The 13,730-nt window shown below is 42.8% G+C and overlaps 1 protein-coding gene across 7 annotated transcripts in view; it reads left to right on the top strand.

The window, feature by feature from the left end:
* SASH1 (SAM and SH3 domain containing 1) overlaps window positions 1-13,730 on the top strand; it is a 256,467-nt gene that overhangs the window by 108,319 nt on the left and 134,418 nt on the right. For all 7 annotated transcript variants that reach the window (XM_019638923.1, XM_019638924.1, XM_019638922.1 and 4 more), the window contains exon 2: window positions 277-405. In XM_019638923.1, coding sequence (XP_019494468.1) covers window positions 277-405 — 129 coding nt within the window. The remainder of the gene's footprint in view (window positions 1-276; window positions 406-13,730) is intronic.

Here is a 13,730-nt window from a genome sequence, read left to right as displayed (position 1 = left end):
CTTCTTTGCTTGTTAGCCCTGCCATCCTGGGGCTGTCATTTAACTTCTCTGAGCTAGTGCCTGTCTGTCTATGCAGAGAGGAAACTGGTCCTGTGTCCAAGGACTGTCCTGAGGATTAGGAGATGTCACATGTAAAGCTCAGTCCGGCACATGTCCCCCGCTTACCAGTATTGGCTGTTATTCCTGAAAAGGCTGTGGAGAGGGAGACCAAATGACGTGGGACTTCTGCAGGGGGACTGACGGCTTCTGTTCTTCTCCCACCCCCCTCGCCCTCAGGACGGCTCCCTGGGCAACATCGATGACCTGGCGCAGCAGTATGCAGACTATTACAACACCTGCTTCTCTGATGTGTGCGAGAGGATGGAGGAGCTGCGGAAACGGCGGGTTTCGCAGGACCTGGATGTGGTGAGTGGGGGGCGCTGGGGATGGGGCCTGCCCGGCGGCTGCTCCCAGCCGCGCTCCTGGGGCCTTTTAACGGTCCGAGTTGTACGTGGAGCGTTAGTCAGCTGGTTTGGAGTAAAAAAAATTCAGATCCCTAAAGGATTCACCCAGTTTTGCAGACATCAAACATTTGAATTAGTATTATCTGGGACAATACCATCAAATCTTTGTATTCATTAAAAGACTGGATTTTTTTTTTTTTTAATTTAAGGGAAAAGGATGCTTTTCCTGTTGACCAGTGTATACAGTACTACATTTTTATTGACCTTTAAGCCCAAAGGATGTCTAGGCTAGCTCTTTTCTCCTTGCCTTCCTCCCTTCCTCTCCTCCACCCCCCTTCTTTTTCTTCTAGAAACAAAGTAAGATTTAAAGCAGCAGGAAACCATTCTAATCTCCCTCCTAGCAATAACCACATTGGTTATTGGTGTTTTCGCAGATCTCTCCTCAGTGTTTTTCTGGGCATTTTTCTATCAACAATCTAATTCTTGGTTTTTTTACTTAACGTTTTATTATAGCTCTTCCATGTCATTAAGGCCTCTTTGTAATCACCATTCTTCATGGCTGTATTCCCTTCTCTCACTCAGGTGTATTGAAATCCATTTGACTGTTTGGTAAAGATCTTTATGTGTATGATTGATGGAACATTTGAACTTGTATGTGATAAATAGCAAATAAATAGCTTAGGTGCTCTCTAGGTAATCTATACGTGTGCTAGTATTTCCATGTTGTGCATTTGTTATAAAGTATCTTACTGAAACTGTCTCCGTTTATTAATTGAAATTTGCTACATATATTATACTTGAATTCACTTTGGTTCAGTGTGTTTCAAATTGTTTTGTTTCACGGTGGTGACCTCAAGACCTCTTCAGGAATGGGAGGCAGAACAAAAGGCTAAACCTCCATGTGCCCTGGTCCAGACCACCTCTTCTGTGAACTTCTTTTATATAGTGGGGGACTACCTGGATCTGTTTTGAAATAGATCTTTGAAATGTGGATCTTTTTAAAAGAAAAATAAGAGTTTGAAAACTGCTGATGGAATTGAATTCATTTTTTTTTTTAATTTTATTTTATTGAGGAACAGTGTGTTTTTTTTTCCCAGGACCCATCAGCCCCAATTCAAGTTGTTTTCAATCTAGTTGTGGAGGGCACAGCTCAGCTCCAAGTCCAGTCGTCATTTTCACTCTAGTTGTGGGGGGCAGCACAGCCCACCATCCCATGCCGGAATCGAACCGGCAACCTTGTTGTTCAGAACATGCTCTCTAACCAACTGAGCCACCCGGCCGCCTGAATCCTATTTTAAGAAAAAACTTTCCATAAATCTACCTATGGTAGGAATGAAAAAAACTCCAATAACTAGTGACAGATAATTCTTTTATTAATAACTTCTTTTATGTTATAAAGGACCGGTTATATAAGGGACCCAGCAAGTGGTTTAGGCGCCACTGCTGCATATTCTACAGGTGGACATGATCCACTTCCCCTAAGTAAGATGCTGGCCTTCTTAGGCACTTTAATTCATGACTGTCAAATAATTATTGATTTTATTTCTCTTTTGCTCACTGATGTAGCAGTTGGCAGGTGTGGGAGTTAGTATAATGGAGTCAACAGTTGAAGCTGAGAAGCATCAGTTGGGGGCAGATGAAAGCCTGATACCATGGCCCAGGCAGTCACGTGGACATCTTTATTGCCAAGGGCTTTTTTCCTGTAATGCTGTCCCCTGGCTTGTGTGAATAGTGGGCTTATTTTCTTCCTTTAAAGAAAGTAACCTGATGTAGCAAAAGACTCCTGTGCTCTGTTAAACTTAATTAGCCTCTCCTGTTGGCATATAGTTAATGAAAAACTTTCCTTTTGGCAAGATTGCTGCAGAACAACTTAAATATTGCACCGAATTCTTTTTTTTTTTTTAAAGATTTTTATTGGTGAATTGGGGGGATGGGAACAGTGCTGGGGAATTGGGGGAAGGGGGACAGACAAGTTGCTGTCATTTTGTTCTTCAGTCTAGTTGTGGAGGATGTTGCTTCACTGGCCCAAGTTGGCACCATCATTGCGCTCTTCCCGGGTGAGGCAGATCGTTGCTGGCTTCTGGACGGCCGCTCACTGCAGCTGCTGGCCGCTCACGCTGGCTGCTGGCTACACACGGTAGCCCATGGCAACCCACGCCGTCGCTCACAGCAGCCCAGCTCCAGGTTGAGCCGTTGTTCAGCCTCTTAGCTGTAGAGGGCAGTGTCACTGGCCCTCATATGTGGGATCCGAACTGGGGCCCTCTGGCATCCCAAGCGAGTTCTTAACCATCGCGCCACTCGGCCGGCCCCCCAAATTCTTGACTGTTACAATTTTGACCTTGAACAACATAGTCTGGCGACATACTTTGTGGCCTCCTAGGACATTTCACCATTCAAGGCAATGATTGATATCAATCAGTAGACGATCCTTGATACCGCATTCAATGCTCTCCCCCAAATTCTAGCCGGTTAAGATTTGGGGTTGCCATAATCATCCCCTGGTGTTTGGGAACCTCAGAAGGCAGCTTCTAGGTAGGAAGGGAAGCCTGCCGGGCAGTGGGGTAAGTAACTTGTTCCCATTTAGACAGATGGGCCTAATTTGGTGTGCTCTGTTCCAGAGCTGCAAAAGGCAGCCTGGGGAGAAAAAAACACCACATGAGCTTAATTAGTTCTCATCAAAGGTGCTAAAATGTGGTGGTGGGTAAAATTGATGAGAGCTAATTCGAGCCAGGCTGGAAACACTCTTCATCCTTTAAACCGTGAGAAAAGTAAGATCCCCAGTTGTCACATTCAAGTTCTTTTTCTTTGCGATTCCAGGCAGGTTGCCCCGGGAAAGGGGAGGTCTTAACTGGTGAAGACTAGAGTACGTGCCCTGTGTTTCACATATCATTCCCATGGCCCAGGACTCTAGAGGTCCGTGTTAGACGTGTTTTAAGGTCATCCTTCGGACCACGCATGGAACACTGTCCACTTACAGAAAGTTCCCTCTGGAGGTCATGAACTCATCACAGACTGAGTCCTGACGGGAACTGATTTTCTTGAAAAGCTTTAACTTTCAGTCCATAACACTTCCTTTGACTGCATCAGATTTCACCTGTATTTCTAGACTTGGAGTTCTGTCTCCAGACAAGCTGACAAACTTCCTCTCTGCTCTGCTGTTGGAGAAGCTTCGGGTCTGAAGACCTGCAGCTTAATTCTTTCCTTTCTATGCTAGTAAGCAGCCCTGTCAACGCTGAATATGAGATGGCTTGGAGAGGAATAATCCGCCAAAGCGCTAAGAGGAAATAACATATTAGAAGCCTAAAACATTTTACAGGGAGAAAAAAAATAATATTAAGTTTCTTGTATCTGCTATAGAACATGTTTAGAGACAACCTTGGGTGACAGAGGGTTTTGGGTGATGGGTTAATCAATTTTATGAATTTGTTTCACTTTTAAACCCTGTGGGTGAATTTTGGGGATTGAGGGAACCTTCTGTAGATGGAATACATATTTAGATATTTGTGTGTTGGCGTTAAAAAGCCCAAAGATGCCTTGTCCTTAAGAGCTAATGACATGTCAACTGGAGAACAACCAAACCAAAAAGATACCCTGCCCACAGAGATGCTTGACTTAACCCTGAAAAATAAAAGGTTTTGATAATTATGTTAGTAATTAACTTCCTGGACTGGATGTCAAGCTACTTTTCCAGCACCTAATCACCCGGCTCCTGACTGGAATAAAGCACTTGCTTGATGAAGTGTTTTTGGGGCCGGTCAACTAGTTTTGATGAAGGCAGCAGAAGAGTACAGATGGATGAAAATTCAACAGTATAAACAGGGATTATGATTTAAATTGATAACTATGGTGAGAGTTTTTATTTAGTACCAAATGGGCTCTAAAGGAACAGTGTGTTTGGACCACAGCCTGGGCCTCTGCTGGGGATTCGATCATTAGTGCTTGCGGACAGCAGGGAAGTTGCCCATATTTCCACCCATTTGGCGCATGCCTGAGCACCGTGTGTGTTTTTGGCTGCGAGAAGCTGCATTTGGAATGACAGCAGCTTTTCAAGTCCATAATGGTCCCATCTCGAGTGATGCTAAGTCTGACACCTGTCCAAGTGACACCGTGGCCAGGAAAGGGACACATGCAAGGTGGCCTCTTATTATCGGCCGAATCAGCTTCCTCAGCATCTTTGAGATTGAATCCGCTTGGGCGTTGGCAGAAAACAAGTTTGTGCGGTGGTTGGTGTGGCACCGCCCTGATGGAGAAGTCCCCACTTAGAGTGGAACCCTGCTGACTACATCTGCCGAAGCCCAGCTTGGAGTCTGTGCCAAATCATGATCACATCTGTGTTGGCATGAAGAAACAGGAGCCCAGGCGGAGACCCACCCAAATCTTTAAGGACCAGGAATGTAAATAAAAATATTGATATTATCACAGAGAAATGCAGTACCAGAACCGTTGCCAATGGTATAGGAATAATTCTGGGGTATCATTATGGTTCCTTGCAGTTTTCGTTAATTTTAATCTTTCCAGATATAAGCCTGAACTAAGAGGCAGTAAGCGTCGTGACCTGTGGCGAATTTGGGGGCTTTCCTCGGACTATAGCACTCCCACCCCAGGCCCAAGTTGGAGTCCTCGCTTCTGGGCTTGTTGCAGTGGAAAGAAGCTGGAAAGTGTCGGACAGACTTGGGTTCAAATCCTGGCTGTTTTGCTTCACTGGCAAGTTGTATAACCTTTCTAAGCTTCGGTTTCCCCATCTATAAATGGGGGTAAAAATATCTCATAAAGTTAATGAGGAAACTGCTGTATACCTGGCACATCATCATAACTGACCTGTTCATTTCTTTTCCTCCCCTTCTATTCCTAGCTCAGAAGCTCCTGTAGTAACATACGCGTAGAAGAGTGTGTTGTTGTTTTTTTTAAATTGGGGAACAGTGTGTTTTTCCAGGACCCATCAGCTCTAAGTCAAGTAGTTGTTTCAATCTAGTTGTGGAGGGCGTGGGGATCGAACCGGTAACCTTGGTGTTATGAGCACTGCACTCTAACCAACTGAGCTAACTGGCCCCCCTAAAGAGTATCTGTTTTTTGTACATCATTACTGTTTTTTCACAGGAGTGCAGTTTTTTTGTCTTTAACTTTTATTTTGGGACATTTCAAACATATTTAAACAACATAACGAACCCCGTGTCTCTTCGCTTACCCGGCTTCAGCAGCCGTGAGCATCCTGCCATCCTCATTTATCTTTACTCCGCATTTGCTTGATTATTGTTATTTTTTAAAACTTCTTTTATGAAGTAAATTTAAATATTGAAATGCACAAGTCTTAGCTCTTACAGTGTGTCTAGTGGACATAGCACGATTTAGAACATAACCATCACCCCGCAAAGCCTCCTCATGTCCCTTCTCAGTAAATCTGGGTTTGACGGCAGGGATCTTTGTCTGTTTTGGTCACATCTGTATTCCAGCGCAGAGCAAACATGCATGCACAATAGGTGCCCATAAGTATTTGTTGAATTCATTTATGTATGTAACTATTTAGAAATATTTAATGAGCATGGAGCCTGTATCAGAGACTTTGCCCTTCCCCAAAACACAGATAAAAATGTGTTCCCATCCACAAAGAATTCACAATGTAGTGGGGGGCATTAGACAGGTAAACAGACTATTAAACGTGCTGGGCAGGAATACAGAAGACAGCCCCTGACCCAATTTAGGAAAATCAAAGAGGGCTTCCTGAAGGAGGTGATACCAGGCCCATCCTAAAGAACACAGAAGATGAAGCTGGTGGTATAGACAGTGCAGAATAATTGAAGGCAGAGGTCACAGTTTGTGAAAAGGTCAAAAACTGAGAGAGAGAAGGTGGCTTTTATCACCCATGGAGAGGTTTGCTGTAGCTGGAACCTAAGGTATAAACAAACGATGTGCTGAAAAAAGCTGTTGTTTTCAGAGGTCCTTGGATTATTAATGATATAAAAAAAATAGGAGGGCGGCTGGTTAGCTCAGGTGGTTAGAGGTTGCTGGTTTGATTCCCACATGGGCCAAGGAGCTATGCCCTCCACAGCTAGATTGAAACAACTACTTGGCTTGGAGCTGGTGGGTCCTGGAAAAACACTCCCCAATAAAATTTCTTAAAAAAAAAAAAAGGATGTTGTTCTGATTCATCGCCATTCACAAGACAGAACAAAAATAATTGCCATTTTGCCATAGTTGACCTGCTGGGCCAGGATGAACTTGTGGCATGCAGACAAAGTCCAGTCTCTGTGTTTTGTTTGTTTTTCTTGGTTTAGTTTTATTGACTACTCTTTTGTTATTTGCTAGAGACAGCAAAGCATGTGGAAAACAGGTTTCCTGTGCCTTTGACCTCCCTGAATATTCAAGAAAATAAGACAAGAGAGGTTCCCTCACCCCCAGTCCATAGATAACAGGTGTTCCAAGGGCATGTCCCTGGAGCAGAGCTGCTCAGGAGGCAAGCTACTCCCTAGATTCTTCTCATTCACAGAATAAGAATGTGATCTGTGGTGTAAATTGTCCCGTGTTTAATATTCAAAAGCCCAGTTGTTGCTCTGAAGGGTATTTATTTTCATTTTGTTTCATTTTGTCTGAACTGATTTGTCTGAACCTACATTATTCTCTAGCTTTGGGCTACTGTTGATTTGCAGATTGCAATCTGAAACAGTGGGCATTAGATAGATGGTGAGTCTGAACGACACTCTGCCATGGGATTCACACACTTGATGTCCAAATACACTGAGGCATTATGTCTTAAGCCAGATGGTAATGCAGCTCTGTGCTCTGGCTCCTCTCAGACAAAGTCCCGTTTGTAGCCGAATGTCCAGTCCCAATTTAGTCAGCATTTTTTGTACATTGCACTGCGTTAACATGGACATAAACAGGTCTCTTGGCTGCCAGACTTGATCTTGACACCCCATCCCTCTCATAATTAAGAAGGTTTTTTTTTAATTATTTTACTTACAATCAACTTAGGTGTGCTTCCATCCTCTTAAACTTAGAGACCTTTGTAGACCTCTGTACAATGATGAAAACACGTCATATGTCTCATGTGAGAGGCAATAGTCCACAGGTTGGGAGGACTTCATCAGATTTTTCGTGGATCAACAACGTCAGCTTCTTTTTCTGTTTTTGCTCCTGAACATTGAGAAATGACTGATTGTTGTTTGTTTGCAGTTATAAAGCACAATATGCCTGGGGGATTAAAAACCAAAATAGCATCCTGCTTAAAATACAAATGCTTGCCAGAAAGAGGGAAAAAGTCTGAGCGTTTTAGTAGTTTTCATTTACATACAACAGAGAATCCCTAATTGTTAATCAAATTGACAGTAACTGGGGAGAAAAGCCAAGGAATTAAAATAAAAGAGTCCTCTTTGGTGGCAGAATCTGGGCTTGGCCAGGGCTTGGGAGGGGAAGAGACATCTGTTTCTGGAATCGGGACCTTTCAGAGTTGAGTGGGGCCCAGGCCAGGTGTCTTTTTGGAGCCCTGGCATGTTAAAACCATGTTACCAAACTGTAGTACCATCTGAATGTTTACGTTTAACAATTGCTAAACCCTTTTAACACAGAAGATTACAGTGTGATTTATTTGTGCTAATTATAGTTAATTTGTAACACACAAGAGGCACGTATGGTCTTGACAGTGGGGCAAAATGTAAAGGAGTGTGATGAATCGTCTTATTTTCATGCCCTAGTGAGTTTCTGTGACTGTATCCGTAATGTCAGAGGTCTAAACTTGAAGTCCTTGGTGAATGAAGACTGAGTGGCCTGGGCCAAGTGGTCCACCTGCCTCAAGGCTCGGCTTGGGGGTTGGTGAGGGTTAGGCGTCTGGAATGGGGTGAGGCAGATACATGCAGGGTCCAGACTGGAGGTCACCTGGAGCAAGGCTGTAAGCCTTTGCTGATGTTGGCACACAACCTGGCATTGGCCTCCTGACCTATAGGCCCATATTTTAGACAGATCTCTCATCGCAGCCCCTGGGCACCCAAATGACTAAGGACAGAAAGAATTGGGCCCCACAACACTGAGTATATTGATTGGAGCATTCTCTGGCCACCTTTCGTTAGAAGATCATTGCCCACATTTCAGCAGTAGTTTTTAAATTTATTTTGAAAGTTTTGAGAATTTTATTTTAAAGAAAGCAAGATAGTGAAATGTTGAGCTAATCCATTCAATGCAGGGGGTTTGAGTATACTCATTCTGGCTTTTCCACCATTGGGATCTGGAAGGACTGGAAAATATATCTCAGTACCCTCAGACCACAGCCATTGCCTTTCCTTTAACATTTCACTGTATGACTCCCTGTTGTACATCAGGTTCTATAATAGCCCCCCACCCCACCCTGCCCTTCCTGGACTAGTCAACCTATGTGTTAGAAATGGAGGTGTAATTATCAACTATAGCAGTTGTGTTAGAGTTTGGGTTCAGCGGTATACCAGTTTCTCTATTTCTGGTTATTCTGAGGCTTGTGCCTAACTCATTTGCTTATGCTTACAAGGGATAGTTTGAGAGACTTTCCCTGATTATTTAGAATATGAAGATGTTTGGAATTTGTGCCACAGCAATGCCATCCATCTCATGGGCCCCAGCAGAAGCTAATGAAACTTAATCAAAAATAAATCAAGGGCAAGCCCAAGCCAGATTGGAAGCACGTCATGAATATTCGTGAACATCTGGATGTGTTTGTGGGAGTGAATGTTATTTTTTTAACGTATGCGACAACAGAGACGTGGCTTCTTAACAAAGATGCCAAGGGGAAGACAGATTTCCAGCTGTGATTTCAAAGGGAAGTTTTGTTTGTATGTGTATGTCCTTTCTCCCTGGGGTGTGGGTTTTGCTCCTAGTCCTTTGATTGCTTTCATCTTTTGGAATCTGTTTTGGTATTCTATCTGAATTCAGTCAAATCTTTTTTTTTCTAAAGGAGAAGGTTAAGGAAAAATGTACTGTTTGGTACCTTTGATGAATCTTTTAAAATACCAGGGCTATTATGGTAATTATCAATTAAGCTATTCTACATCATTAATCACCAGTATAACTTAACATGTGTAAAACTCAAAGTACTTTATCTGCTTCACTACCTCAAGTACTGCCAATAACTAAAAGGGAGGATGACATATGAAGAGGCTGTAATAATAGCTGTGCCAATAATGACCACAATAATGACATTTTAAAAGTACTTTGGAGTTTATGAGGCATCCACATATACCTTATTTAGTTCTTTTAATAACCCTGTGAGGTGGATATGAGTAATCTTACGAGTTCAGTTGGGCAGAGGCAAAAACTAATGCTTCCAAAGGGCGGCCCGGTAACCAGGTAGGGAAGCCCCACTGGCCGGATGTTCACTTGCCCCGTGGGGATGACAGTGGCTTCTTCATTAGGTGGTTGTAAAGGTTAAATAAGACAATGCTCGTAGAGTATCCGGCAGAATTCCTCCTTACATGTTAGGTCTCAATGAATATTTATAATAAACATTATTGTGATTTTTAATAGAAATACTAAATACTGATAAGAGTAATAATCATAAAAATAGGATTTGTTATTGTAAGTCAAAAAGCTGGCAAATGTCAGAGGCGGGATTGGAAAGACGGAGGTCAGTGCCAGATCTCTGACTCCCCCCAGGCCACCTACTAACCTTGCGTTTTACTCTCAGGAGATTTCTCAGGGCACCCGCCCCCCCACCCCCCAATAAATCTTGATCGACAGATTAGCTTAAGTGTTTGGGTAACATAAAAGTGTATGTATTGTAAAGCATAGCATAATATAATTTTTATCGTACAAATTGCAATGATACACTCATTATAAAAAATTGAAAAAAAAAAAAGAAAACAACACCCCACAAAATTCCTTAAAGTAGAATTTCAAAGTCTCCGGTTACCTACCCACTTACCAAGGATGACAATTTTAAAAACGGAGTTTTAAATAGCTTTCTGGAATTTCACATTTTCTATTCGTTCTCCCTTAAAAACTTCATCTCTGTCTTCTTTCTCTTAAAACATGCGCGGCCTTACTTCTCTGGCAGGTTAGAAGCAGTAAATTAAAAGAGGGTTGACTGATAGCCAGAGGTGGTCATCTGATAGTGGTAAGAAATGCTAGCAAATGAAGAGACAGAAAATGTAAAAAATAAACAGAGGAACTCAAAAAGCTCAACAACATCGCTGTTTGGAATAGGAGCAAGCATCTTTGTAGATTTTGTGGGCAATCCTGAATTTAAAAGAATCTATGAAATCATATCCCCTATACTGTTGTGGAGAACAGAGAATAATAAGACTTTAGAAGAATTCCACTCAGGAAGGCCAAGGAAAATGAAAAGTACACGCAGTAAAATAATAAAACAGGCAAATAAAATAAAACATTTTCCTGTTTTACCTGTAGTTTTTCTTGAAAACTCAGTTTCTTTAACACAATAATCCATTATTAGAAGGTTCTATGATATTGTGATTTTAGAGTACGTGCTATGTAAAGGCTATTTTAGAAATGGCTAAATGATGACATGTAGTATTCTTCCTGAAAGTGAATGCAGAGAACTGGTAAAGTCAGCAAAGGAAAAGCAACATTTGCTTGTCTTCTAGTGTGTTTCCATAACTTGCTTGGTGTTAGGAGGAAGTTATTAGTAACAGAAAATACAAGGCTCCTTTCAGAAAGCTTATGTTGCAATAGAACAGGACAGCCAAGGATAAGAGTATGTGAGTCATATTTATAAGTGGGTGACAAAGATTTATTTACAGCAATATCTAGCTAGCCCATCCATTCCCCTGGACACACATTAAGCATAAGGACAACAGAAAAGGTAAAGGTGGTGATGCTTGTTGGTTGGGAAGCTTAGCTAAACGGGTCTGGAAGAGCAGGCCCCTCGGGTTAGTGTCAGGAGGCTACAACATGAAATCAAGTGCAAGGCTGGATCCTGAGGGATTGGAACAAGAGCTTGAACATTCGCTCAGTGTATTCTGTGCCATAAATTGGACCAACAGAAGGAAACAGCTAAGGTTTAGATGAATTTAACAGGGCTGGACTACTAAGGGCACTTAGAGTGATGATGCCAACTCTAGTAAAAACCAAGATTTTACATATATATGTTGATATGTATATATTTATACATATATATTTATATATTTATATATGCTATATATATATATCAAGTAACTATTATCTTTTAATTAAGTACTACAGCAGTTGTTCTTTATTTATCAAATACCTACCATGTGAAAAAAGGGCATAATACTTATTGTCTTCCTTGAGAACACTTTCATAGGGCTTTTTTTTTTTTAAGATTTTATTGGGGAATTGGGGAAGGGGACCAGCCCAAGTTGTTGTTCTTCAGTCTTAGTTGTGGAGGGCGCGGCTAGCTCAGCTCCAAGTCTAGTCACCATCACCGCATTGGCAGCTCATGGCCTCTAAGCTCAAGGTGCTGTGTTTAATTTTAGTTGTGGGTGGGCATAGCCACCATCACATGTGGGAGTTGAACCCACAACCTTGTTGTTAGGAGCATGTGCTCTCACCAGCTGAGCCATCCTGCCACCTGTTGGCAGCTCATTGGCAGCTCAGCTCGGGCGCAGCTCACTGGCCCATGTGGGAATCGGACTGGTGACCCTGTTGCTCAGAGCTCATGCTCTTAACTAACTGAGCCACTTGGCCGGCCCCTCATAGGGCTTTTTAAAGTGAGTTTTTTAGTTGAGATATAATTCACACCCCATAAAATTTACTCTTAAGGGTACAGTTCACTGGTTTTAGTATAGTCACAAGGTTGTGAAGTGTTACCACAATCTTATTCCAGAATTCTGTAGTACTTTGTATTCTGCTTTTCCACCTTTCTGTGGTGAGAATATAATAAATGCATTGTTTCCTGCTGTATTTCAGTGGCTAAAACAGTTCCCAGCATATAATAGATAATCAATAAATACTAGTGATGGAGTAAATGAATGACAGTAATTGGGTATTTTGGTGATCTTTGAATTCCTATCCTCAAAAAGTGAGGCTTTCGGGCCGGCCGAGTGGCGCGATGGTTAAGAACTCGCTTGGGATGCCAGAGGGCCCCGGTTCGGATCCCACATATGAGGGCCAGTGACACTGCCCTCTACAGCTAAGATGCTGAACAACAGCTCAACCTGGAGCTGGGCTGCCGTGAGTCGCTGGCGACGGCGTAGGCTGCAGTCCCTGTGGCAGTGGGTTGCCATGGGCTACCGTGTGTAGCCAGCAGCCAGCGTGAGCGGCCAGCAGCCAGCGTGAGCGGCCAGCAGCCGCAGTGAGCGGCCGTCCAGAAGCCGGCGACTGATCTGCCTCGCCAGGGAAGAGCGCAATGATGGTGCCAACTTGGGCCAGTGAAGCAGTGTCCTCCACAACTAGATTGAAGAACAAAAACGACAGCAACTTGTCTGTTCCCCTTCCCCTAATCCCTAGTACTGTTCCCATCCCCCCAATTACCCAATAAAAATCTTAAAAAAAAAAAAAAGTGAGGCTTTCTTATTACCCTCTTAGTTTAAAAAATAAGCACGAATTAAAAACTTCTCAAGCAAGAAAAGTTTTGAAAAGTATAATTCTGGAAAAAAGTGCCATTATTACAGAATGCGTGTGCAGCTGATAAAAATGTAAAATATGTTAAGAGGTTCGAAATTCTAATTGGAGGAGAAAAGGCTCCCCATGGAAATAAATTTGATGATAAAAAATTTCTTTCACACTTTCAAGTTTGCTTACACAAACCTATTTTTAATATGGTTCTAAGGGACGAGCTGCTGTCTTAAAATGGGTATCCAAATGTAAAAACCCAGGATCCAATGAGAATAATCTTCATAAAAACTGGATTACAATAGAACAGCGCATTTGGTCCTCCAGCTCTTTCAAACTGACTCCCCCCCATCACCTTCCCTGTGGGATTTCCTGTTCCATCTGATAGTCAGCACCAAGGTAGCAACTTTCTTTTCTTCTTTGTTTAACACATCTGAGCCATTCGAACATTTGCATGGACCTGCAGAACAGCAGAGAGGGAAAAAACAATAATGCACATGTTGGAAGCTCCCCATGAAAGAACCTTCACAGGCTAGGGAGAGATGGTCGATCCTGCCCAGGGGTTGGCTGGACTAGAAGTCCGAGGTTCCAGACCTTCCTGCATATGAACAGGTGCTCAAACGGGGCAGTCCTCCCGCTCTGGCTTCTCCTCCCTGCTCCCCTTTCCTCTTTGCACAGAACCCTGGGACGGCTCTGTGCTCCTCTCAGAGGTTTGCCTGTCCCTCTAGCCCCGGCATCCCGGCTCTCACCTCCTGCCTGTGATCACTTTTGTGTGCCTGTGTGTGTGAGTGTGTG

The sequence above is a fragment of the Hipposideros armiger genome, unplaced genomic scaffold (assembly GCF_001890085.2).
Source record: "Hipposideros armiger isolate ML-2016 unplaced genomic scaffold, ASM189008v1 scaffold_41, whole genome shotgun sequence".
NCBI classification, from domain to species: domain Eukaryota; kingdom Metazoa; phylum Chordata; class Mammalia; order Chiroptera; family Hipposideridae; genus Hipposideros; species Hipposideros armiger.
Note: the sequence above shows the minus strand (reverse complement) of the source record. Positions and strands in the feature narration are given on the sequence as shown.